The sequence below is a fragment of the Hippoglossus stenolepis genome, chromosome 12 (assembly GCF_022539355.2).
Source record: "Hippoglossus stenolepis isolate QCI-W04-F060 chromosome 12, HSTE1.2, whole genome shotgun sequence".
Lineage (NCBI taxonomy): Eukaryota > Metazoa > Chordata > Actinopteri > Pleuronectiformes > Pleuronectidae > Hippoglossus > Hippoglossus stenolepis.
Genome location: NC_061494.1, coordinates 2183639 through 2208470, shown reverse-complemented (window position 1 = coordinate 2208470; position 24832 = coordinate 2183639). Strand labels below are relative to the sequence as shown.

Below are 24832 nucleotides of genomic sequence, written 5' to 3'. Positions count from 1 at the left end.
TTTGAATGTATTGTTAGTTTCCATCATCTGCAAAATTAGTAGAAAATGTCTTTCCTTCACTTGTCTTTAGTCTAGCAGCTTGAAGTCTCGCGGTAGAGACAGTTTCATGCTGTGTTAGCCTATAGTGTATTATATTACAACAATAAGTCAGTTGTACTTTCCGGTCCACAGAACAGTCTCGGGGAAAATCATGTCATGTCTGCCAAGGTGATGTTTCTTATGCCATACGGGAATGGTGTGTCTATCTGTGTAATGACCTTTATCCAGGCATCGTTTTTAGATGTGGATAGAGAGTTGAGCTGTTGTTAAAAGGATGTACAACAATCTGTTACATGAATGTGGTAGGACTTAGCAGTGATGTCAATGCAACATGATGCTGAATGACTGAAACTGGAACACTGCTTTCTTTTCAATGAGTTACATAAAAAGACTCAAATTTGCTCTGACTACTTCTCGGTCTGAAATGATGACAGTGAGAAGCTGTTATTAATGTGTCATTAGCCAATTAATGTTCGTGCCTTGTGAACTTCAAAGATGTTTTTCATATTAAAGTCACTTTAACCCAGTCCTTTGTAGCCCTTTTTAAGGTTCCATTATTAACATTTAGCATCACTGACACAATATGTCATTACAATAGACAATGCTATAATTTAATGCTTTAATTTAGTTATTATGATCTGCATTTGCACAAATTATTCAAGCATAAAAAAAATAAAAGGTGATTATTTCAACATTTTGAATGTCTGTCATCAAAAGCATGTTTCAGGTTGTACTTGGTAACCTTGGTGGAGATGTACTTGAAATGACTCGTTAGCCAGGAAAATAACAGTTTGCTTCAATATCAGTACATTTCACTTTATTTCAACATCAATATTGATGTCCATGGAGTCATTGTCAGTTAACTGAATTCATATAAGTACCGAAGACATGGGAATAAAACTTGGCTAAAAAGTCCGTCATTGGTCTGGTATATGCACTGATGCTTTTACACCATATAAGTTCATAAAAAATATGTGGAAGGACTCGCAATAAGTCTATTTTAAATGTTCTTATGGATGTTAGTGTGTTTAACTAAGAGTCCTTGGAGAATGACTATGAGATCCCGTCATAAGGTAAACATCTGGGCCAAAGTCAACTTATGATAGTAAATAAAACTGTAAATGGTTTATATGCAATTGGAAAGTAAGATTCTGCGAGTCTCTCTTTGCTGTCTTCTACCACAAAAACACTGAATATATTAATTCAGCCTAGAGTGGATAAATATAAATGGAGAGTGTGCCTGGTCCTACTGTTACTAAAATGTCGTTCCTTTGAGGTATTTCCACAGTGTGACAACAAAGGCAGCTGCCTCTACACACTGTGGTCTCTGTGGACACCGGAAGTGCCTCTACGAGCTACCGCTGCCACGGTTTGAGCTTGTCCTTACTGCGAACACGAGCGATGTCTTACCCGCGCTTCATCAGCCGTCTGTGTAAACACGAGCAGGATGCGTACGAAACCAAGGTGGCAGCGGCCGAGTTTTACAGGCTCAACAGAGTCCCGGAGCAGATAGAGCGAGCTCTGAACGAGCTGTTCCTCCACAAGCCCGCAGACCTCCACGGTTACCTGGTATGAGCTGCTAATGCTAATGCTAATCACACAGCTCATCTAACCTCTGCGGTTAAAACTCTGCGTGTTTGTGTTTTTTTTTTTTTCCATTAAAGAGAGCTCAAATTAAACGGAAGCAGTTCCAGCAGATCCATAGCAATATTCTAACGGTATCAGACAATTTCTAATACAGGACTTACTTTTACTTTAGTTACTTTGAGGTTTCACAGGGGGCGCTGGAGAGCCCCTTTGCCCGCCCTTGTCCCCGCCCCTTTAGACATACACATGCGCGAGTTCCAGACCCACTAAGAAAAGGAAAGTAAATAAAACAAATTATTCGAAAGTATTCGTATTAACGTCATCTGGGCTGAAAATGAATGTCAGTACTCAAACAAACACAACACTACGGCAGCACTGTACATCTGTGCCCAGATGAAGGTCAAACAAAAGCTTTTAAGGGACAGTTCACCGAAAAATGAAAGTTGACTCATTATCTTGATTATCTTCAAATGTTAAAAAAACACAAAATGCCTCAATGCGCCTGTGGTTTCATCCGAGTGTCCTTAAGCACCGACGTTCAAATCCAACTGGAAAAGGTGTCATGTACACCAGGTTTTTAGCCTAAATGTCCGCTACAGGAAGTAGCGATGCTACCGCGTGCCTTTGGGCGAGAGCTTGTGCGGTGTGTGCGTGGGAACGTATACACGGCTCTAGAGGACATTTAGGTGGAAGATTGTTTTCTATTTCGTGGAGGTTGGAAAGAAAGTATAAAGTTAAAATGTATAGAAAGAAGTCAAAGTTAATCAGTGAAAGAACGAAATCAAACGATGATATTGTTTTGTTTAGTCAATAAAGTCAGTATGTCGAGAGTAAAGTAAAAATGTGGAAGGACTGACAGCTATGTGAGCTGCCGCTCTCCATCTTTCTAAACTAGTGTGGTTTTTCCTTCTGAACGGTTTTTTGCACTGGTTACCTCACTGATTAGGCTACCACACGTGTTTATGTGCCAAAAGAGAAAGAACTTCCTTGTTACTAAAACAGATTCTGATTAGGAAAATACCTCTCTGTAACTTTGTTTGAGTTAGTCGCAAAACTCGATACAGATCACACCTTTTAGACATTGTAGATGTAGAAACCTCAAAACTTGTGAATGATGAAAAACTTTAGTTTTTTTGTGATACATTTAAAGATTCATAGTCATCTCTGACAACACCCAGTGAAACTCTGTAACTCCCCTAGCATTGTATTTGTTGGGACAGTCTTGAATTTTCTCAAAACAAATCATCCACCACATTGTTGCATATTTAATCATAACCACCAGGACAATGATGCCACAGTGTCCACTTTGTGTGCAAAGATTTTCTTCTTGACTAATTACAGGAGCTAAAGTAATTGAAGGCAGAATGTGGGTTCCACTCCCCCCAATGTGGAAGTTAAAAATGTCGTTTTCATCACTTTAGGCAAATTACTTCACAAACCTTTCTACACCACCAAGGATAAACAGGCTGAAGGGACGGGAAGTTTATGATACAAGAGGACAACTGTCTATTGAGGTGGAGGTCTTCTGCATCGTCCGCAACATGGAGAAGGTAAAACTCAGCCCACTTTGCCTTTTGGCTACAGATTAGTCAAGCTCTAGATTAATGTAATATCCGCAGATGAACTGTTGAAATGATATTTGTTTAAACATCCCTGACTGACGATCTAATGCTCATGTGCCAGATTCTGGATATTCAGTTCAGTGTACTCATTCAGCATGAGGAGGGAACCAATAGAGATTAAACAAAGGAGATGAGATTCATTAGTGATGTGCTGATGGTTTGAAGTGACACTGAGGGGCCTCATCAAACATGCAGGAGGTGCTGATGTGACCAGGCAGCTGGAAGCAAGAAGTGAGGGAAGAAGGTAGCAATCAAAAACAGGGCATGACCCTTGACCCCTGTCTTTTCAGTTTTTTACAGTATCACAGGAGGCAGAAAGATGAGATGTGACACTGACATCACAGTGAGGTCACAGAGGGCACAGATGGGGGGGCTTAGCCAATGTGCCCAGCGGCATACATGCTTTTACCAGACAGTGTTCCTTAAAGCTATAATGTCACTGTCAGGAGCTGTCGGCCTGTAATATGTAAATACCAGAGTCACGATAGATAAAACCTAATGTTTTGAAATGTCATGATAAAAAGGAAGCAAGATTGGACAACAGAAATAAGATGGCAATCTAAAGAAAGCTTGTTATCGCAGATGACCTGATGTGAGTTTATCTGATAGATGTTTTTAAGCTCTGAGGGAGATGAGTAAGTTGATATTGATCCATTGTAAACCATTAAAGACAGACCACAATATATTATCTTAAAGGTCTTAAGACAATGCTAAGACCGTGTCAGATCCCACCAGATTTAGAGCCCTTTGAGCAATTACCATTTTTAAGACTTTCTTGTGAGTTTGTGTTGCATTTCATTTTGCATGACAAAAATATTTGGGTTGTTAACAGAAATTATGAGCAGAATACAATAAGAGTCAATCCACTACAACCTAAACACACAAGAGGTGCTGTTTTAATCATTTTTCTTCAACAAAGAATTAAGCTTTTTGTTATGAAGTAAACAGAACCTACATTAGCTGCTCTCTGGCATCATGGAGAGGTCCACTGTCAGTCGTCAGCATGAACAGTTGTGCCCTAAGAAGAGGCTGTGGAGAGTGGGGGTGTTGTGAATGATGATAGATGGGGAGGAGATAGCATATAGATAGATACGCCTCTTCTAACCAAACTGCTGGATCCATGTCAGGTGGCGGTGACTGTGTCAGTACAAGTCATGTTAAACTTTATTTATAAAGCCTAATATCACCAATCACAAATTGGCCTCAAGGGGCTTTGAGAATCTGTAGAGCATATGGCTGACAGGAAAAAACACTCCCCCTACAAACCTTTAATTCAAGGATGGAAAGACATGCAATGCAATAGATGTGTGTAAGGACCAGAAGAACATATCAAATTGTAAGCGTGAATGAAGAATAGGAGGTTGAGACAGTTCCAGGTTCTGCCAACAGAAGAGCCACATGACCTCCTGTCCACTATGAAGACCTGGACCGAGGACAGAATACACAAACACACAAGAGGCAAAACCAAGCACATTATTAACACAGCTAGGAGAAGAACACAGAAGGTGTTGGGGGTGGGGGGGTTTAACGATTGAGCCTGGGACTTATGGAGGACAAAGATCTGCCAAGTTCCCAGGACGTCCAATGGTCCAGCAGAGCCTTAATGAAAGGACAGGACAGGGGAGAGAAAAAAGAGGAACTGAGAGACACAAAGACCACTGCCTGGATGCTCATGTGCTTGTGGGAATAAACACATTGATCGTCAGAAACGTGTAGTGGTTTTCAGATAATTTACATTAATTCAGTTCCAGGTTTATTTTGCAGTATTAATATTCATTTCTGGATCACAAGTGAGTGTAGTGTTGGTGTGTGGAGGTTGAGAGGATGTAATTCATAAGGCTCTTTCTTCTCTTCTTGTTCAGAGCATGTGCTCAGCTGCTGTCTCCAGCCACTTTGGACCTGAAGAGACATCTGAGGACTGGAAGGCAAAGTGTCAGGAGAGGGCTGACCATGTGATGACTGCCGTCCAGTGGGTCAATGAACCTTTCAACAATATGCTGCAGGGCCAGAACCCCTGTGACCAATCAGAAGTTGATCAGGCACTCAGGTACTGCTCAACTGAGTTACCCTGCTTTTCTGGAGGTTCAGATATTAAAAATAGAACTTTGGTTTTTCAACCATCTCTAGATAGTCCACAGATTAAATTTAGCATTTTTAACAAAGATTTCTACTGTTCGTGTCAAAAACTATCATCATTGGTGTACAGAAAAAAAAAGCATGATGGGAAAATACTTCCCTCGTTTCAGGTCTCTTCCCTGATGAAACTTTGAGTTTCCATTGTCGCGTCACAAAAAACTCAACTAGAAACCTAACCATTAGATTTCTTGAACATAGATTGTCCAACTAATAGTTTGTCACAATATTGTGTAATTCACTCATTAAGATCATAAACTACAAGGAAGACAAATACACATTAATATAAAAGTTTGCCTTTTTAGTGCATTAAGATCCAACGGGGTCACATGTGCCTTGTGTTGACATCCTGGAATGGGGTCACGCAGAAGTTAATGCTTTGCACTTGCAGCCACATCAAATCATCATTATGTATTGAGCTCCCCTTGTGTCTCAAGACCCAATAGAAAAGCTTGATGAGTTACCTTGGGGGTTGGGGTGAACAATGCCATAATAGATTCAAATTTTGAATCACAAAGAGTGGAGACATTTCAAGTATATCACATCTTCCATTTGTTGTATACTCTAATACTTTTAGATAGAAAGAGTTGTACTTTATTATCTTAGATAGAGTACTTTATTAATCCTAGTGGGGAAAACATTGCATTTATTGGGTATTCTATGAGTAGGACCAAACTGACACCTACATGAGCTCTACAAACATCTAGTTTTGATTCAAGCACAGGGATCTGGATTAATGCTGCAGTTTTATGAAATGGTTCTGTATATGTTACATAGAAATATGTACACGTATGTGTATATAATCTTTAACCTGACACATCACATGGTTTGTGACACAGAGTCATGTGGGCAGGAATCTGTTTAGCAAAGGGTAGGCACTTTCAAAAAAGACTAGGCGGGTGATTGGATGAACCGTCTGTCAATCACATCTATCACGGTTGCTGAAGTCAGTCAGAAGGAGAATGAAAACATGTTTTTGTCAAAGGAAAGCCTTCAGTGTTATTCTTTGCTCTTATTTTAATGAAGAAACACTCAAGTTCTGATGCATCTGATGCTAAAGCAGCATCGATACTTAACTCTTTAGGGAGCCGTCATTATTGTTGACGAACAATTGATTCTTGCTAGTGTCACACCCAAGACCTGCCCATAGCTGCCAGTAGCTCCTCTCTCACAGGACACCGATTGGTTTCAACCACAAGCAAATCATTTGGAGCCTGGAAAGATGGATTTTCCAGTTGCCTCACAAGGTTGTATAACCTTCGTTTAATCAGGAAATTTCAGTGAGACCAAGATCTCTTTTAACAAGAGCAGTAATACAGAGATAGGACCCACAACAGAACAGTCACACACAGAGATGCTCAGTTTTGTCTGTTTGTTTCCACGTTCAGTATTTGCTGGTGGGTTTTTGAAGAAGTAACCTGGCAGCATTTCACCACGGAGGACTTCTCTGATGAACAGCAGTTATTATTCATCAAGGTTCCGTTTATGGTGTAGTGTGGTAGCTCCAGTACTGTAAAAATTAAACAAAATATAGTATGTAGTTCTCTTGTTGTTGCTAGTGGATCGAGTGGCATGAGCGTTCAAGATATCTTCATGGCCATGCACAGACATGATGGTTCATACCACTCTGCTGTTCCTGATAGAACAATGATGCTGGATTCAAACCAACAAACACACAAACAATTGATTGAATGATTATACATTTAGGAAATAAACATTGTGAATGCAAGTGGCCGTTATGAGTTTCCTCCATCAGATTTCTGGACTAAGCCTTAGAGATAGGGCGAGGAGTTCAGAGATCTAGAGAGAGCTCTGAGTAGAATCACTGCTCCTTCACGTGGTAAGGTGACAGGTCAGGTGCTTCAGTTATCGGATCAGGATGCCTCCTGGGTGCCTTCCTTCGGAGGTTTACCTGGCAGGCCCAACTTGGGGGAGACCCTGGGATAGACCCAAAACTTGATGGGATTACATATCCCATCTGGCCTGGGAACACCTTGAGATCTGCCAGGAAGAGCAGGAAAGCATGGCTGGGAATAGGGGCATCTGGAATACTTGGCCAGTTACCTCCACGGCGTATTAATGGGATGTGTAATGTGGACATGGCTTCAGTTGAAGAGCCATGTACATGCATGACTGTGTCAGCTGCATAAAAATGGATATTATGATTCCGAGCTGGAGTAATTCAATTGTTGACCTAGATTGTAATTGATAACAGACCTTGTGTGATCTCCTTAGTTATTGTGAGTGAGTGAGGTTGACCTGAGAACATCAGCTGAGATCACCTGTGTTCCACGCAGGTGACATACATGTAGGTGCCGCAAGTATTCTGGAGCAAATGTATTTGGTGTGTTATTTTGTTGTGCTTCATGAACAGATCTGCCATCTTTTCAAGCTCGTTCATGTGGCCCAAAATATAACTTTGTCTTCTGTAATTTGGCACAGCAACTTCTTCATGGCGCGCTACCTGGAGGAGAAAGAGATCCGCGACAGGGAAAAGGAGATGATTCCTTCACCCAGTGAGTCTGAGGTGGTGCTTCCTTCTGAAACGCCTTCAAAGACTAAAGACAAAAAGAGTCCCGATAAAGGTAGGGAGCTTACTAGTTGTGAGATGGTACAGCGGAAGAATTAAAATCATTGATCAATGATTTCTCCAGTTCCTCAATCATGCACCAGCAGCCATTTACTTAACCTAATCAAGCTTGCGTGTTTTCCTCTGAAAGGGATCCTCTATCCTGTAGACTTTCTATCTGTACTCTGTTGTTGAAGTAATTCATGTTGCACTTTATATTACTCTGCTGAAAATCATGTTTAATATCTTGCCTAAGCCATGGATGACAATGACCCTTTTACTTTTACATTTACATTTACATTGACAACCGCGGGACAAAAGTCAAGCTTCAGTACAGTGGGAGACCTTGATGTTTGATTGCATCAGAAATCAGTTACAGCATAATGTTGTGTTTAGTTGTTAAAAAATATAGTTTCACATTTCAAAAGTAATTTTCTGTATCGAGGCCAGCACCTTACTGGTGATGGTTTATGCCTAAATGATCAATATACTGTCTTAGAGAACAATATATCCACTTTGATCTCTGTGGTGAACCTTCGTCCTCTCTACCCTGCCCCTCACTGATCTTATTTCATGTAAATAAAGGGGACCTAATCATATCAATAGACTGGACAAGCATGCAAACTAATTGTCGCAACACTATTCTACTGAAGCCGATTTACATAGTAAAAGCCCTCTCTAATTTGCATTTTTCAAAGATCTAAAAGGATTGTTCTGTATCTGCAGGGAATGACAGCATGTTTGTGAGAGTTCATAGAGATTAAAGTTTTTAATTTGGCCTAAAAAAACTGTCTCTAAGATCCCAATTTTTAAACTTTGGGAATAAACATCCTGTTGAGAGATAACACACAAGGATAACATTTTATTATGAGCAAAGAGTCTTGGTGCAGCGACCAATTGAATATGTAACCTTGTTGCTACTGTCTCATCAGCTGCGTCAGGTTTTGCATTCATGAATTCGTTCTTTGATCACTGTTATAGACACCAGATAAACCTCAGGAGCTTCAGTTAATGTTCACATCAGATATCAGAATGGACACAATTCAGTGACTTCAGCTAAGTATTCCTGAAACTTCTGATTAGTTCACACTCAACAGTCTCTGAAGTTTTTACTCTGAATGGAGAGAAAAACAAGCATCCAGTGAGCAGCAGTTGAGTGTTGATGAGACATGTCAGAGGACAATGGTCAGACTGACAGAAAGACGACAGTAACTCAGATAACCACTCTTTACAACTGAGGAGAACAGAGAAGCATCAGAATGAACAACAACCTTGAGCCCACGTCAGGTTCCACTCCTGTCAGCCAGGAGCAGAAATGTGAGACTGCAGTGACACCGACTCACCAACACTGGACAGTTGAAGACTGAAACATGTAGCCGGGTCTGATGAATGTGGATTTCTGCTGAGGCTGCAGGTGTAGAGTCACAGTCTGGAGTCTACATCATGAATCCATGGAGTCCACCTGCCTTGTGTCAACAGTCCATTTCTTGACAAACCTTGGGAAGACATAGTCACTGTGGTTTCTGGTTTGCTCTGGTTTTTGAATGTGCCTGAGTTTCCCCCCCGCATCTGACTTTCAGGTAAAAAGAACAGTGCAGAGAAGCCGTTCCCTCCAGCTGAGCCACCAGAACCAGTTCTGCCTGGAAGCATGGCCATAGGGTCAGTGTCTCTGGCTGTTGCCAGAACTGGGGCTCAGTTACAGGGCATCCCTCTCTACAAGTACATAGCCGCTCTAAAGGCCCGAGAGGTTAGATCACAAACAGCACAAACATGCGTATTTATGCAAACAATACATACACAAACATATTGGGAGCAACATGTGTCTTAACATATTTCATTCAGACTCCTGCACAGTTTCATATCCCCATCGCTCTGGTTACCTTGCTGAGCTGTGGGAAGGCTTCTCCTGGAAAACTGAGTTTACTGGAGGAAGTCATCCTGATCCCCAAAGCAGGACAACGAGTCAAACAGGTGCTCACCACTCGACACTCAGTGCAGCTGTGCCATGTTCTGTCTTCGGCCCACTCCCTCTAAGTGATGGCTGTTGGTATAGACTCAGCTGTATAAAGTTGTCTCTTTCTTTGTTCATGCTATGACATGGTATATATTTAGTGAGGCTACATTCAGTTTTCTCTTGAGCATTAATAAAATGCACTGAACTGTAAACTTGCTCCCCAGATCATCACAATGACCCTTGAGTTACAGAAGGAGATGATGAGAATAATGAACACTTCAGCAAAAGCCGGGGTGAGGGACATTGCTATTGATTCACTGTGAGAATTGCAACTGAGTTCACACAGGCTTTATGATGCAGAGAATGAAAAAAGCTGGAGGCAGGACTCAAAACTTTCTGTGATGGAGCGTTCCTAAAAGATATACACAAAGAAGGTTATTTCTAAGTGATTTCCATGGCTAATGTTCAAATTAACTCAGGTATGCAGGCCTGGAAATGCTTATTAAAACATTCAATACTTCTATCTGCCTTTTCTTTCACGCAGCATTTGTACTATATACACAGATTTATCTCCTCCATTGTTCAGCGACCCCTGGCACCGATATTCACAACACAGTGCAGAGGACTTCACCCCACTTTTAATAACCTTGAAATGACAACCGTTTCTTTCAAACCTATGAATAAACAGTCTATTGTCATTCACATGCAGCTTCAGCCAAGCCATTTTCTAACAGATGATGTAACGAGCACTCTAGGTTAATTTATTTATTACAGATGTGTAAAAGTACAATGCATAGATGTTGACTTGGTGAACCATGTGTATCTTCTCCAAGGTCGTTCAGTCTATTCTGCATGACAGTGGAGCGCCAGGTGTGAGCTTCGAGAGACCTGAGCAGCCTCTGGACCTCATCACTGAAGCCTGCGCTAGCCTCGGACTGAAACTGGGAACAGAGATCCATTTAGCAGTGAACTGTGCCGCCCGTGAGCTAATTGACTATGTAAGTTGAATGTCACCGGCTTCATGTGCATCATCATGTCTATGTGCATACAGCCAAAGATCTCAGGTCACATATAAATCCAGGATAGTATAATTACTGCAGATAGAGAGAGAACCAGCAATGGAGGAAATTACATTTCTTTTCTCCACTCTTCATGTCAGTCTAAAGGAAGGTATGAAATTTCCACTGGAGTTTTGAAGTCTCCAGATGAATTAGTGGACGTGTACCAGTCCCTCAACAAGAAATATCCAGCAGTGGTAGCCTTCATCAATCCATTTAGGACAGAGGTAAGTTTGTTATCTCATCATTGTTTCATCCATTGTATTATTTGATTTCAATCAAATTGATGGTGAAGTTTCTTCTGGCATGGCTGTAGTACGATGAAAACTAGTTTGCAACCAGGAGTTAACATCACAGCGAGCCGTTGACATGTGACAGGTTAGTTTTAGGGCATCTGCTGCTTTATTTACTTGCAGTTCCTCCTTTGTAAGGTACTCCCCGGTTTACTTTGAAAAGGACATTTAACACCACATCTGATCTTATCAGTGTCACAATCACATTTTTTGTCTTTTCAGCTTAAATCACACTTTCATGAATTACCATTATCATAACAAGGGCTCTATGTAGACCCAATGGAACTCTCAGTATTTAGGTTTATTTTCTTGACTGGTGTTAATGTTGTCTCTGTGTGTATGTGTATGATGATTTGTACACCCAGCTCACTTCACTCAAATGTCCATCCTTGTTCTTGTGCCCTGTAAGGACAAAGAGCAGTGGGAGAAGCTGAACAACCTGATCGGAGACACGTGTGCGCTGCTCTTGGACATCAGTAATGAGTCAAAGGCCCCGCCCCCTCCGGGAGTCAGCGGCCGCATCTTAAAACACGTTCACGAGACGACAGTCAGTGATTTGATCTGCATCGCATCAGAGCGCCAAGGTAACACATCCACTCAGGTGTGGCAGAGAAAATCTGCAGAACCACTTCTCAAGGGGAAGATAGTACTCAGCTGTAAATGAGTCAAATACTATTGAACTCAACAACCACAATAGAATAATACAAGAAAGAGAATTCTTTGAATTTCCAACTCTGCTCTTATAACATAAGAGTCATGGTAGTGGAACAAAGACGGGCACATCTGCTGTTTCAAGCTTTCCCTTACCATCACCAGAGCAGGTACATGTGCCATAAAACATCAGCTAATACACATGCAACACAGAGCATTATTAAAATATATATATATATGATAAATTCACGTTAAGTCAAATGTAATTAGTAATATTTCACATTTAGGTTGCATGTTTCCTTTTGTTAGATGTGTGTGAAAGGAATGCAGCCTTACAATCAGAAAACCAGGTCCCCCATCAAAGTCCTCAGAACAACCAGGTGGTCTATATAAAGAGACAGAACCCTTCTGCTTCCCGGTGTTTAACTTCCTTCACATCCCCACCGCTGTCCTGCCTTCACTTATTACAGACATAACTTAATTCAGTGCATGTTTGAATTCTGTGTGGATTGATGATCATTTTGCTGTGTATCCTCGCAGGTCTGGAGCTCAGAGATCCACTGTCAGTCTGGGTTATGCTTTATGCTGTATGTTATCACTGCAATCGTTTTAATTACTTGATGGGAATTTCTGTTGAAGCCATACCTGAGCTGCTTAGGTATAATCCTCTCAAGGAAAAGGCACTTATATATTCTATAGGCACATGTGAATACTGGATACTTATAACAAACGTAATCTAACCCAGTGGAGGCTTTCTCTGATTGGCAATTTTAAAACTGCCATGAATGTAATAGATTACTTAATGTACCCTCTTCTTGGCTGAACCTTGAATTTCCTCACATGCAGTGTTTTCCATGGGTTTATGGAGACATCATCAGAATCCGAATCAGGTTTTGTTGCCAAGCAGGTTTACACATACAAGGAATTTGCTGTGGTGTGTTGGTGCAAGTATAAATATAGAAAATATTATTAAAAAAATAAGTACTATAAGAACCAGGGGAGGAATTGTGCAATATGTACAGTCATAGAGTCCGTTATTTGCCATGGGAAGTCAAAGTGTCAAAGTGTCCAAGTCCCAGGCAGCGACCTCAGTGCAGTTCAGGGTTAGGGTCCCAGGCCTTGCTGGTGAGGCCAGCAGCAGTCCACCTGCTTATCCCACACACTCATGGTTCCACTGGAATATTGTGCAGTGTTTTGTTACTGCCCTAGTTCTCACTCACCACACAGGCAAACTCTAGATCAGGGACATGGGTTGTTTTGATTGAGGGAGCTCTCACAGAATCAGAACAGCAAAGCTGATTGTGTTTGGGGGAACAAATCAAATAAACATATCAAGGGAGGATTTATCAAAAATACCATAAGGACGGGGTTGGCTTGGTGGGGGGAGGGGGGGCTGCAGCAGCAAGCAGTGCCGGCTTGATGCCATCAGCAGAGTAACAGTGTCCTGTTAGAATGACTAAATATGATTGGACATTACTTGTTAACTGGAAGCTGAGTTGCTGATAGCGACACGTGAATGAAGCAGATAAAGCAGGACTTCAGTGGCTGAGTCTCCACAGGTTCTTCATTTCAAAATCATTCATCTTTTCCACATGTGAAACATTGCGTCTCTGGTGGATTGTTATCAATTCTAATTGCATTTGTGTGTTTGTGTGTGTGTGTGTGTCTTCACCTGTTGCCCTGCAGGTTCAGTGTTGATGGGAACAACATGCAATGAGCCCTGCACCTACGACTCCTTATCAGATATAGTGAGTTTATTCTTTTATTTTGTGTCACACACACACACACACACACACACACACACACACACACACACACACACACACACACACACACACACACACACACACACACACACACACAATAATAATAATGTATTGACTTAAAATATGAGAACAATGTTGACAGTGTGAGAACCATTGAAACACCTGAATGTGCAGCTCTCTGCTTTGTAAAGGTTTATATTATATTAATATAATGATACAGTAATATATTAATATTAATATTTTATTCATATTAACTGTCCTGTTTTCACTCTCACTGCTCTCATAATGCCACACCAGCTATTTTCAGAAAATGTTTAAAAACACACTTTCCATGACACCTGCTCAGCAGCAAACAGACACAGACCAGTTGTTGAACAGTTGAGCAAAACCAGGATCAACCATCATCCAGCAATTGCATTTGCATGCACATGTACATATGTATACATGTTGTCCACATGTACTCTCTGTGAGCACCACTCTGAGATTCTGCTCCATGTTGAGCTGCACATTCACGCTGTCAATCTGTTCTACCACATCACAACGGCTCTGGATTCACACCTGGTGACGGGACACAGACTCACTGGCATGTTCAGGAAAAAAACACTTGATGACAATGACAACATTTAGTTTTGTCCTTTTTTGTGTCTTCATCAAGTAAAAAACAAGATGTTGTGTCACAGTTGTAATCAATAAAGCTTTTTTGTGAGCATCTATTCAGTGTGCGTCACAGCGGTTTCCGTCTCGCAGTGTGCTGCTCTTCTCCTCCCTCAGGCTGTGGGTCTGGGCCTGGACTATGTCAAACTGGGAGGTCTGAGCGGTGCTGAGAGGATGACTAAATACAACCGGCTGGTTTGTATAGAGGAAGAACTGGACCAACAAGGAATCCTGGGTGGGTTTTCTATGCTCCTCCCTCATCGTTCTTTTTTTTTAGCTGGACAGAGAAAAAGGAGACCAGACAAAGAGAGAGAGAGAGAGAGCACATATCTCTCTCTCTGTGTGTGTGTGTGTGTGTGTGTGTGTGTGTGTGTGTGTGTGTGTGTGTGTGTGTGTGTGTGTGTGTGTGTGTGTGTGTGTGTGTGTGTGTGTGTGTAAAAGGAAATGTGTGAGGAATCATACAAACGTGTATTTGTGTGTGTGTGTATGTGTGGGAGAATGAAAAGCCCTACCTTGGATCTGTTAATTGGCTGCCTAATTACACACTGGGACAAATACTTTCCCAGTCATCATTTCCAAATGATAGATGCAGGCAGGAGCAGCGGAGAGTTAATGAGAGAAGACTACATGTGTGTATCCAGCTCTGATCAAAAAAACAACTGTATTTATCCTGTTTGCTGCTGTTTGTTGTTTGTGTTGAAATGACGTGCTGCAGCCCGGAGTGGGCCGAGGTGCAGAAAGAGACTCAGTGTGCTTCAGCTGCAGCAGCGGGGACATGATTTCAGTCCCGTTATGTGAAGCATCTGTGTTCCTCCTTTTGTCCTCTCACTTCATTTCATTATTTTGTCTTGTCAGTCTCCAAGGAGAAGCACCCCCCTCCACTGTTTGCTGGAAAACCACAGAAGGAGTCCACTGCTGCGGGCAGAGCTCTGTCAGAGGAGGCCTGAGGCAACACAGCTCGCAGGAGAACACGACTGATAAACCCACCACATTATATTTAACTTTCATCACCCAATTCTGCTGTGATCACTGGGTCACAGGTCAGGATTTCACTTCTAATAAACATGATTAAGTGCATCAGTTATAGTGTTACTATTCTCTTTAAATCAAAACGAGGCTATTCAGAGACAGACTGAGAGGGCAAACGCGACCTTCAACAAAGCGGCTTTTAAAACCCCTAAACATCTCGTCACCACTTCAGGTTTGAGCCACTGTAGACTGCAGCTCCTTCCACAAACAGGTCTGCTTTCAGGTCACAATCAACCATCTCCATAAACACATCCAAATATAGCAGCACTCAGCAGCCACAACACACGAGCCTTCACTATTCACTACAATGGAGACAGGAGAGAGCCACTGATGGAGCTCATCATTTCATTTCACCACTTTAATTTTAAGCATGTTTTTTTAATGAATAATGTTTGAATCTTTTCATTACATTTTTTTCCCTAAATTTTTTTAGTATTTTGTATTACTGTCAGGAAAAAAAACTAAATCCTAAATATTAATATTACTAAAATATTTGTGTATATTTTGAACATTTAATTTGAGTAAGCGTGCCGTTGTCCTCTGAATCAGACCCCCGACATTATTGACTGATGAGCCATTAAAAGAAGTCCACCTATGTCTGTATACATCCGTAATCAGAGCAAGCAAAGTGATTCTTAACGTTTCAGATTGTTTTATTCCGAGAGCAGCCGAAGTCAAATTGCTCAAATCACGAGAAAAAAAAAGTTTGAGATGTTTAGGTCTTTTTCTGATTTCCTCTTCTGTTAATGGTGTCGCTGTCCCTCTGAGGGGAGGGTCCCGAGTCCTGCCCCTGCGTTGGGACCTACGATCTAGATTAAATGTGAAATTGAAAACACTCCAATGATTCAGATGAATTTGATCATTTTTAAACTCTACAAGTCAGGGTCACCCATCGTGCTCATTCATAAGGGACTTAAGTGAGTGACAGTCACACACAGAAAGGCCCCTTCGCTGCTGGTCAACACCGTGGACGAGCCCCTCTCGCAGCTCATTGGCTTGTGGAGGAAACGATTCTGTCAGTGTGTAAAAACAGCAGAGGAGCTACGGCTCTGCACAGACAAAAAAGGCGCTTGTATGTAGGAGCTTCCTCGGTGCTATGCGTACAGGCCACACTACGTCTGCATCCACGTGTCGGCCAAGTGAGTTATCCTCGCGGTTCATATTAAACAGACCACAGCCCTGCTCACTATACAACAGTCCTGCTGAGCTTGTTTCTGCTGGAAGTGAAAATATAGACTGAGGATGTAAAGAAAGAAAATGTTCTTTAAAAGACGTGCTTCATTTTAGTCATCACATCTTATATTTTGATTATGTCGAGGTAATTCAATTCAATCGCTTCGTCTTCTATAATTTTCATGAAAAAAGAAATTACACATTGTATTTCATTCAATTGGTTTCTCGATTTGCCGGCAGCTTACACTCCGCACTGCTGTAAAAGTGTGTGAGTGAAGACAACCTCTAATCAATGAAACGTGCAGACACAGACTGAGGCCGGGCGCACAGCGGCGTCTCAACGGAGGCTCCCTGGCAAGGCAATTACTGTGTTTGGGAAAATAAATGAAATGACTAACAAAATAGGTCAAATTAAGTGTTTCCCAGACACACTAAAAGGACCTCCCTAATTGCTGGTCCCCGAAGGGACCAAAATACAAAAACAACAAAACATCATATTGTATCGGCCCGATGATGACAGAAAAGACGCTGACAATAGGTTGCGGTGGCGAAGAAGACGCTGGGGAAGAAAAGGACACAGCATGGTTCGTGTAATTACATGTTTTGCCTCGATCGGCAGCGAGCGCATCGTCTGTCAATCACCGTCAACATGTCCGGCAGCTGGAGCAGATGGTGGAGGAAGGAATTGAGCCGCTCATTGACTTTGTTTCTTGCCGAGGGAAGAGGCACACTCACATCCCTCCTCCTAGGATTCAAACAGACATTGTATGTTGCCATACTATTGAGTTATGCCACGATGGCCTCGACAAGAAGAACCTCATTGGATATGGAGGATATGAGGAGAGACAAATCAATAGGAAGGCCTTCTCTTCTTTCTTCATTCTACTCCTACTGAAGCACTGACACTTTATCCTCCAACATGTCATCGAAGAAAATTCACACATCCTCGTGCTACTTCTCTCACGACAAAACAGGAGGACGCAAAGCCACATATGCTCTGTGCACAGGGGATTAGTTTAATCCCTTCACACGCCATTTCCTGTTCCTACTGTTGTGACTAAATCTGCGTTTAAATAAAGTTAGCGTCTTTGAACAGCGCTGCTGATGAATCCTGTTAGAGCCACAATGGCATTTCCTCCATGCTCTGTTAAAGGGGAACCGGGAGCTGGAAATTGCACCTCAGTGCTAAATGAAGCCTAAAGCTTTAATTAAGAGCAGCACACAAAGAGTGACGGATGCTGGCCGCCGCTCACAGCTCTCAGGTTTCAGCCCCTCACTCGAGGAGGTGTCTGGGAAATCTCGACAGGTGCTGAGGTGAAACAAAACGAGATGAGAGCGGCCCAGCATTGTGGTTAAATCGCCAGCATTCACTGTGACTTTGAAAGGGCAAAGGCGGATCCTCGGCTCGTTACCTGACTCACGGCCTCTAATCACGGAGGCTTAGAGGTGAAATCCACTGGGAAGTCACTCCAACACTGTTGCTAAACCGACAGTGGTGACACCTTCTCCTCTCCTGCTGCAATGCTGAGGAGACTTTATTAAACGTGTGCAACAGAATCTACAGAAATGAAAATCGTAAAAAATCAAGGTCAATTTTATTCACTCGGAATCAAACTCAAGTTTCTTACATTACCATCACAGGTAGCCCCAGTGGGACATCATGCACTGCAGCTAAATCTGATACAGACACGACTGTTATCAAAGTCAGAGAGAGTGGAGCCGGTTCGACTTCAGGGGGAGATTGTAGATTATAAAAGAAGTAGAAAATGAAATTAAACAAGTGTAGGAGACACAGAGTGTCACAGAGAAATGACAGGAAATCCCCATAAATCACTTTCACCACAGCAGGAAGAGACGGAAATTCAAATTGTAAAATTCATCTCTCTAGTGACTTGATTGAAATGAAGCTGTGGAATCAATTAAAAGACAGAAACAATCACCTGCCAATAAAGTTGAGCTCAAAAAGCTCTTTTTTTAACCAATAATTTGAAACAACTTAATAGTGAGATCTTGCTGGGGCTCCTTGGACGTGGGTGACGTCTCTATTCTGCTGAATCAAATAAACAAAAGAACAAATACCTCATGAATGACTTGTGATAACTTTGCATAGGTGTTCATCTTTTAACCCACTAAACCTGCATTCTTGCTGAATCACATGCTTCTCACTGGTAACTGTACCGACATGTGGGTTTGAGCAGGTTGGTTAAAGATCAACATCTAAGTGAGATGTGCGAAGGGCTGGCGTGTCCTCTCTCCTCCAGAGCAGGTCGTGTGCTGCAGGGAGGAGGCAGGGCCCTACATAAAATGGTGGCCTAAGAAGGCTGAGGGGTGTAAGTGTGAGTGAGGGGAGCAGAGGAAACCAAATCTGCCACTGTGGCCTGTAATTGCTCACTAGGTGGCTACAAGGTTAACACTTGTCTAGACAGAGCCATTCACGCACACATTCTGCTTTGGCAAAAGCTCAAGGCTGAAAAAGCTGCTTCACTGTTCCTCGCACTGCAAACAATGAGCTGGGCTTTCCCTTCGGTGTGAGAAAAAGAGCTGAACCGACCCGGAGAAGGTGGTTTGTTACGCACGCCCTTCATTTCAATGAAATCTAACGGCCCCAGTGGAAATCAATGAAACATCTGTGCCCTCAGTCCACATGCTACCTGACCTCCGTCTCCATTCTGCACGTCTGCTCTCGTTTGTCTCCTTCTGAGGTGGAACTTCACTTCGAACCCATCTGACTGTATCACTGACTCCTCCTGATACAGTCACATGACTTCAAATGTGAAACTGACTATAGGGCGGCGCTATATGACCAAAATCTTGATAGACAGTAGAGCATTATCTAAAGCAATCTGTCATTTCTATATATTGTAACATCGCTCAGCCCAAACAGACGGTAAATTAAAATGCTTGACATTGATTCTGCATCGTGTCCATCACCCACATCCATCTTTATTTCTGTGATACTCTTGTCCGGGCCGACCTCAGCCTGGTGGCACTGTCACACCGCAGGGGGGGGGATAGAATTGAGACCTGCACAAAGAGACAAACACACTGACCCAATCAGTGTTGTCTCTTTTTAATCAAAAGACAGAAGAGATGTATGCCAAAAATAACCAGATAAACTGTGTGCATGCACATTACTCACGGCTAACTTCACTTTATAGATAACCATCAACTTGACAATGTTCACACAGTATTGTACTTCACTCACTGCTTCATATTTGACTTGTGTTTGTATGTCCTGAAACTCTGAGGCGTCTGTGCAACAATTTGTGTTTTCTATAACACCTAAAGGTAGCTGTTCATGTTCATCACTTTGTGGATATAAATGTATGAATATTCATTTCAACTGAAGTGAAACTAAACCCATGATCATCACAGAATCTAACTTCAAATCATGCCTTCACCATCTGTCACCATCCGTTCTCATAAATCTTAGCTTTTTTTGTGGGAAGTGTCGTGCACGTTTCAAACCTTATATTCCGCATTGTGTTTTTAATTTTGCTCAAATAAAATCATATTGGTATCAGTATTTATTTGTGCGGGTATGTGCTAATATGAAAACTTTTATTTTACATATTAAACAATGAAGAAGAAAATGCCCATTTATGTTTGTATTATACATAAATATGTTTGTTTTCCTAATTCAAGATCTAAATATTTGGCTGTAAACCAAAAGCTCCGTTTGACTTCAGACCAGAAACTACAGATGGACTAACCAGTCAGTGATTGAGGAGCAGTAATGGACCTGGTGGATGCACCTCAGAGAGTTTCATGTGAACGAGATGAAACTTACTGGTGTCGGGTGGAGACTCCACTGCGTCCCGTCGCCGTAGCAGGATCCTCCGCAGCTCCTCGTCGGGGTTTGTTGACGGAGGTGCTGCCTTCGGTTGAGGGGAGGCTCTATTGAAATTCCCCTGGAGGGTTTGAACAAAGCATACACACAGAGGCCTGGTTAGCGAACAGAGCGTATAGATGGAAGTAGATCTTATTAAACCAGACTTTAACTGGGGTGGCTGCATCTCTCGTAGTCTGACACTTCATCCTGTGTGTCTGGTGTTGCAGTAAAACTTTTTCTTCAGTAAAATATCTGACTACTGGATTTTATGTTATTTTAACATCACATGCACCTCTCTACTCCTGAGTAAATACAGTTGAAGTTCAACAAGTAAAATAAGGTCTGTGAGGATATTTGATTGTTGATCATTACCATGATTCCTTTAAGTTCCTGAATGGCGGAATTAGAGGGCAGCCTCTGCATCTGACAAAAGGGAAATGGGAGGAAAAAGACGGGTTTGGTAAATAAGCAGCAGTCTGACCCATTATACTTATTTTGCCACAATCAGCAGAGACGAGACACTGTAGGTAAGCACGGGGCCGTTTGCTTTCTACAAGAAGCAAATGTGTCAACACACAATCATTCTGAGTCACGTCAATTTTCCCATCCTCATTATTTCTAATTACCTGGCAGAGCAGGTCCTAATGCTATCTAATTTGACAGAGTTGTTGTGGTGGAGGAACACGCAGACTGAGATGTCTTGGCCGTATGTTGTGTTTTATCGAAACAAGAAGCTCTTAGATATTCCTGCACACTGATGGATTGAGGAGCACTGAACAAAATATGTACTGTGTATTTACTGTGTACAGGAAACTCATTCAGGCCCACGACGGCTGTCAAGAAAAAAAACGTATTTACCTTGATCGGAATTAATGGAATAGTTTTATGTTTCACTGTCTCTGTGTCTGCAGGATGTGTTCTACTTTATTTAGGAGGGTTTTGGTCTTTTCTTTGTCTGCGTGACGTCTTCGGTTCCATTCAAACAAACAGCAAACACCACTTCCTGTGTTGAAGGAGATTCTTTTCCCAGATCAGACACAGGTTTCACAGCAGCAGAATGTATGGATGCTCCCTGCCACCTCATCTCTGCTGATGTCAAAAACCTCACCACAGTTTCAGATCCATCAGCCTCCTGAGAATCGAGTATAAACCTCTAGCTACTTGCAGAACTCTCACTTCACCATTGTCTCAGTGTCTCATTTCATTTATTTCACCTCACTTGACTTATTTAAGAGGCTTATTTATTCCAATTCGGTGTGCACAAACATAACAAGCCAGACGTGTATTAATTGTTATTGATTATGTAAAGTATATTCCATGAATGGAGCAGGTAACATGATGTTTTGTTTGAAGTAACAAACAAGAAAACTGCCAGCAGAAGTTTCCTGCATCATGTTTCAGGCCCTGCGATTGGGTGAGAGGCTGAGTCCACCCTGCAGAGGAACTCCAGAGAATTGGGTCCGGACTTTCTCCAGAGGTTTTCTTTTCTCATGATTGAGGAAAGAGGTGGTGCAGCAGGCAGAGGCAGGAAGTAACATATTCATTCTGCTGCAGAGATCAGGTGTTTTTCTTTAACAGCACATCAACACAGGTGTCGACTCTTATCACCAGAAACTCTCTTGACATCTTTGTCTGTGTCTTCTATGTGCCTGACATAATCAGCCCCTCCACTCGCAGTGAATCCTGCAGAGCGTCTCCTGCTGTGTTCACACATCGGCTCCTCTTGACTTTCTGTGGACTTTATGCAAAGGGTCCAGTTCTATCAGAAACTCAAGCTAGTAATCAATTTGGTTAACAATTTGTAATGATCTGTGAGAATTAAAAATCCACTGTGTACACTGCCTTAGCTGCAGGTTGGACATTGTGACGTCCAATCAAAAGAAAAGTTATATATATTTTAGATGCAAACAAGATGATGGTCTGTATGATGAGTATATATAAATCAAGTGACAATAAATTAGATTCTGAGATTTGACACCATTAATGGAAAAGTTAATAAAGATTAAACTGTTTTTAACTTTATATATAAAATAGATTATTCTAACAGTAACATAAGCACGTTACTTGAGTGAGGCACACAAATAAATGACTCAACATTGAATACACCAGTGGTTCTCAACCTTTTTTCAGTGATGTACCCCGTGTGAAATATTTTAATATTTTTTATAAGTACCTCCTAACCAGCGCAAAGCATTTTTGGTTGAAAAAAGGATGTAATACACAGCGCTGTGCCATCAGTGTCTGATTTATATACACTTATATTTTATTGAATAACTATTTTTAAAGGATTTTTGAATGGATGCTAATTTTAAATATCACGTACCCCCTGGAGTGCCTTCATGTACCCCCAGGGGTACACGTACCCCCATTTGAGAACCACTGGAATACACAATATGGTTTAGAACTAATTATATTTAAATTCATTCAAATAAATTATAAGTGGAATATGTTTAATAGTCAATACACCCAGATAAGACCTCCACATCCAGTCATGTGTGCCAGCAGCTAAGGGTTTAATAGCCAGAAACACAGCAGGTCAAAGGTCACAGGTCATGTTGGTGAAGTCACCTGTCTCCTGGCTCTGTTAGCTGACTGGCCGACCGGTCGGAGCTGAACGCCTTTCTTGATCCTCAGCATCATCTCGTCCACCGCCTGCTGCCTGACGTCCACTTCTGAACACACACACACACACACACACACACACACACACACACACACACACACACACACACACACACACACACACACACACACACACACACACACACACACACACACACACACACACAGACGTCATCCCTTTGCCTGCAGCTCTAGTCCTTTTCAATGGACACGCTGTATTTAGTGGCTTCTGTGACACTAAATGAGGGTCTGCCTCAGTGTGATACTGTGCCAAGAACCAAAATGAGTTTAAATGATTTTGAGAGGTGCAAGGCAACGTGTAATTCATTAGCAGTGCAATTGAAATAAAACTCATTTGGATGTGAAAGCGTAAAAATGACACCAGCCCGTGGGACCAATCAATTAAGTCTTTTTTTGGAGAAACTCCAGGGTTTCCTCTTAATTATGCCATAAATACTGACTGAACTTTATTATCCTCACTTCTGTTTTTGGCTGTAGTCATGCAACAATAGTTATTGCTGTCCCTAATTTTGTAGTATTCAAAGTATGCCTGTAGAGCTCAGAGCCGTCTTGGTGTGTGAGGTTACTGAAACTCAACAGGAATGAATTTTGACTGGTTGTAAAAACACAAACACAATTCATCAGATTTCCATCCGAGAGAAAGAGAGTTAAAAAAAGTGGCTAAGAAAAATAAAACTCTCCAATAATGCGGCCTATTGGCTAAGAAATGCGAATATTTAATTTCCTATCACAGTGCATTCAGCGACACACACAATGGAACTATTGTCCGTAAAATGTCTTTAAAATGTCACATACAAAGTACTTTGTGTTGAAGTAATAGTGAAATATTTTCCTCCAAAGTGCTCAGAAAGAGACTATTATTCTGGTGTCAGAGAAGAAGATCCTCTGTGCGTAGTGCCCAATTCAGGCCTCACATATTCACAAACGTTGAACAAAATGAGGACTTAGACAAGCCTGTTCAGTCGACACCCATGTCCTACCTGCGCCGACGAGTCAAGGCTCCCCTTTTGTTTGCACTAATTGAAGAATTTAACACGTTGACCTGATAGGCCAGTGATGGAGATTTGAGTTTGAATTTCTCATGCGCCACTTGCTTCAGCATTTGTCCTTCTACACTGAAGTGACATTGATTTGCAAAGGAAAAGGTGAAAGGAATATATTCTAAAATGAAAACTATAAAAAAAAAAGTTAAAAATCCAGACCAGCTCTCCTACACTGAAATGCAGGAGCCACAGCAGCCCGTAGGAGAATGAAAAACAAAATGAACATATTCGGGAGGAGAAAGGAAAGATACACTGGACGTTTGAATTTTCAGAGAGTGGACATTACTCCAGCATTTCCCTCAGTGTCTTCACTCAGAATACAAAGAACACAACGAGACACCAGAACCCAACAAGAGGGAATATTTGCAAACTACAGTTTTGTCAATTCCAACAATATTATCTAGCAGAATCCTCTTTTCAAAATATTCAAAATATATAAAAAAGAAATCTTGTCCCATCCACTGTGGCCTGTGTCTTTACTTTTAAAGGACACATCTTCCTTTTTCATTTAAAGGTTTTGGTGTCTGGATAATGTGACTCTGTGTGACCGTAGTGTGGCCCCGTATTTGAGACACTTTTTACTTTTGCTTCTCTCAGAAAGAAAAATTCGAAAGCTGAGAATGAAACCAGACCTTCAGCTTTGTGCATTCTTTTCTTGCTTAAAATGAACAAATGAAAAAAAATGAACAAATCGTATTTGTGTTGTTGTAGCCAACAACACAAATACGATTTGTTCATTTTTCCCAGGGGGAAGAATCATTTGTTGATTAATTATCCTGCACATTG

The 24832-nt window shown here is 41.6% G+C and overlaps 2 protein-coding genes across 3 annotated transcripts in view; one reads left to right on the top strand and one right to left on the bottom strand.

Moving 5' to 3' along the window:
* The first annotated feature begins 1347 nt into the window (after window positions 1-1347).
* eno4 (enolase 4) lies at window positions 1348-15403 on the top strand. Of its 2 annotated transcripts, XM_035171790.1 has the most exons (13): window positions 1348-1608; window positions 3048-3176; window positions 5111-5295; window positions 7824-7966; window positions 9531-9697; window positions 9793-9921; window positions 10129-10197; window positions 10738-10902; window positions 11064-11189; window positions 11665-11839; window positions 13593-13654; window positions 14444-14561; window positions 15182-15403. In XM_035171790.1, the coding sequence occupies exons 1-13, from the start codon at window positions 1441-1443 to the stop codon at window positions 15271-15273; spliced, it is 1728 nt and encodes a 575-aa protein (XP_035027681.1). In that variant the 5' UTR covers window positions 1348-1440; the 3' UTR covers window positions 15274-15403. The 2 variants fall into 2 exon arrangements, with proteins under 2 accessions (XP_035027681.1, XP_035027683.1); XM_035171792.1 differs by lacking the exon at window positions 10129-10197.
* Window positions 15404-18106: 2703 nt separating this feature from the next.
* shtn1 (shootin 1) overlaps window positions 18107-24832 on the bottom strand; it is a 30519-nt gene continuing 23793 nt past the window's right edge. The window contains exons 13-16 of the mRNA XM_035171702.2: window positions 22929-23032; window positions 20733-20783; window positions 20319-20439; window positions 18107-19552 (exon numbers count right to left, since the gene is read on the bottom strand). Coding sequence (XP_035027593.2) covers window positions 19521-19552; window positions 20319-20439; window positions 20733-20783; window positions 22929-23032 — 308 coding nt within the window. The 3' untranslated portion in view covers window positions 18107-19520. The remainder of the gene's footprint in view (window positions 19553-20318; window positions 20440-20732; window positions 20784-22928; window positions 23033-24832) is intronic.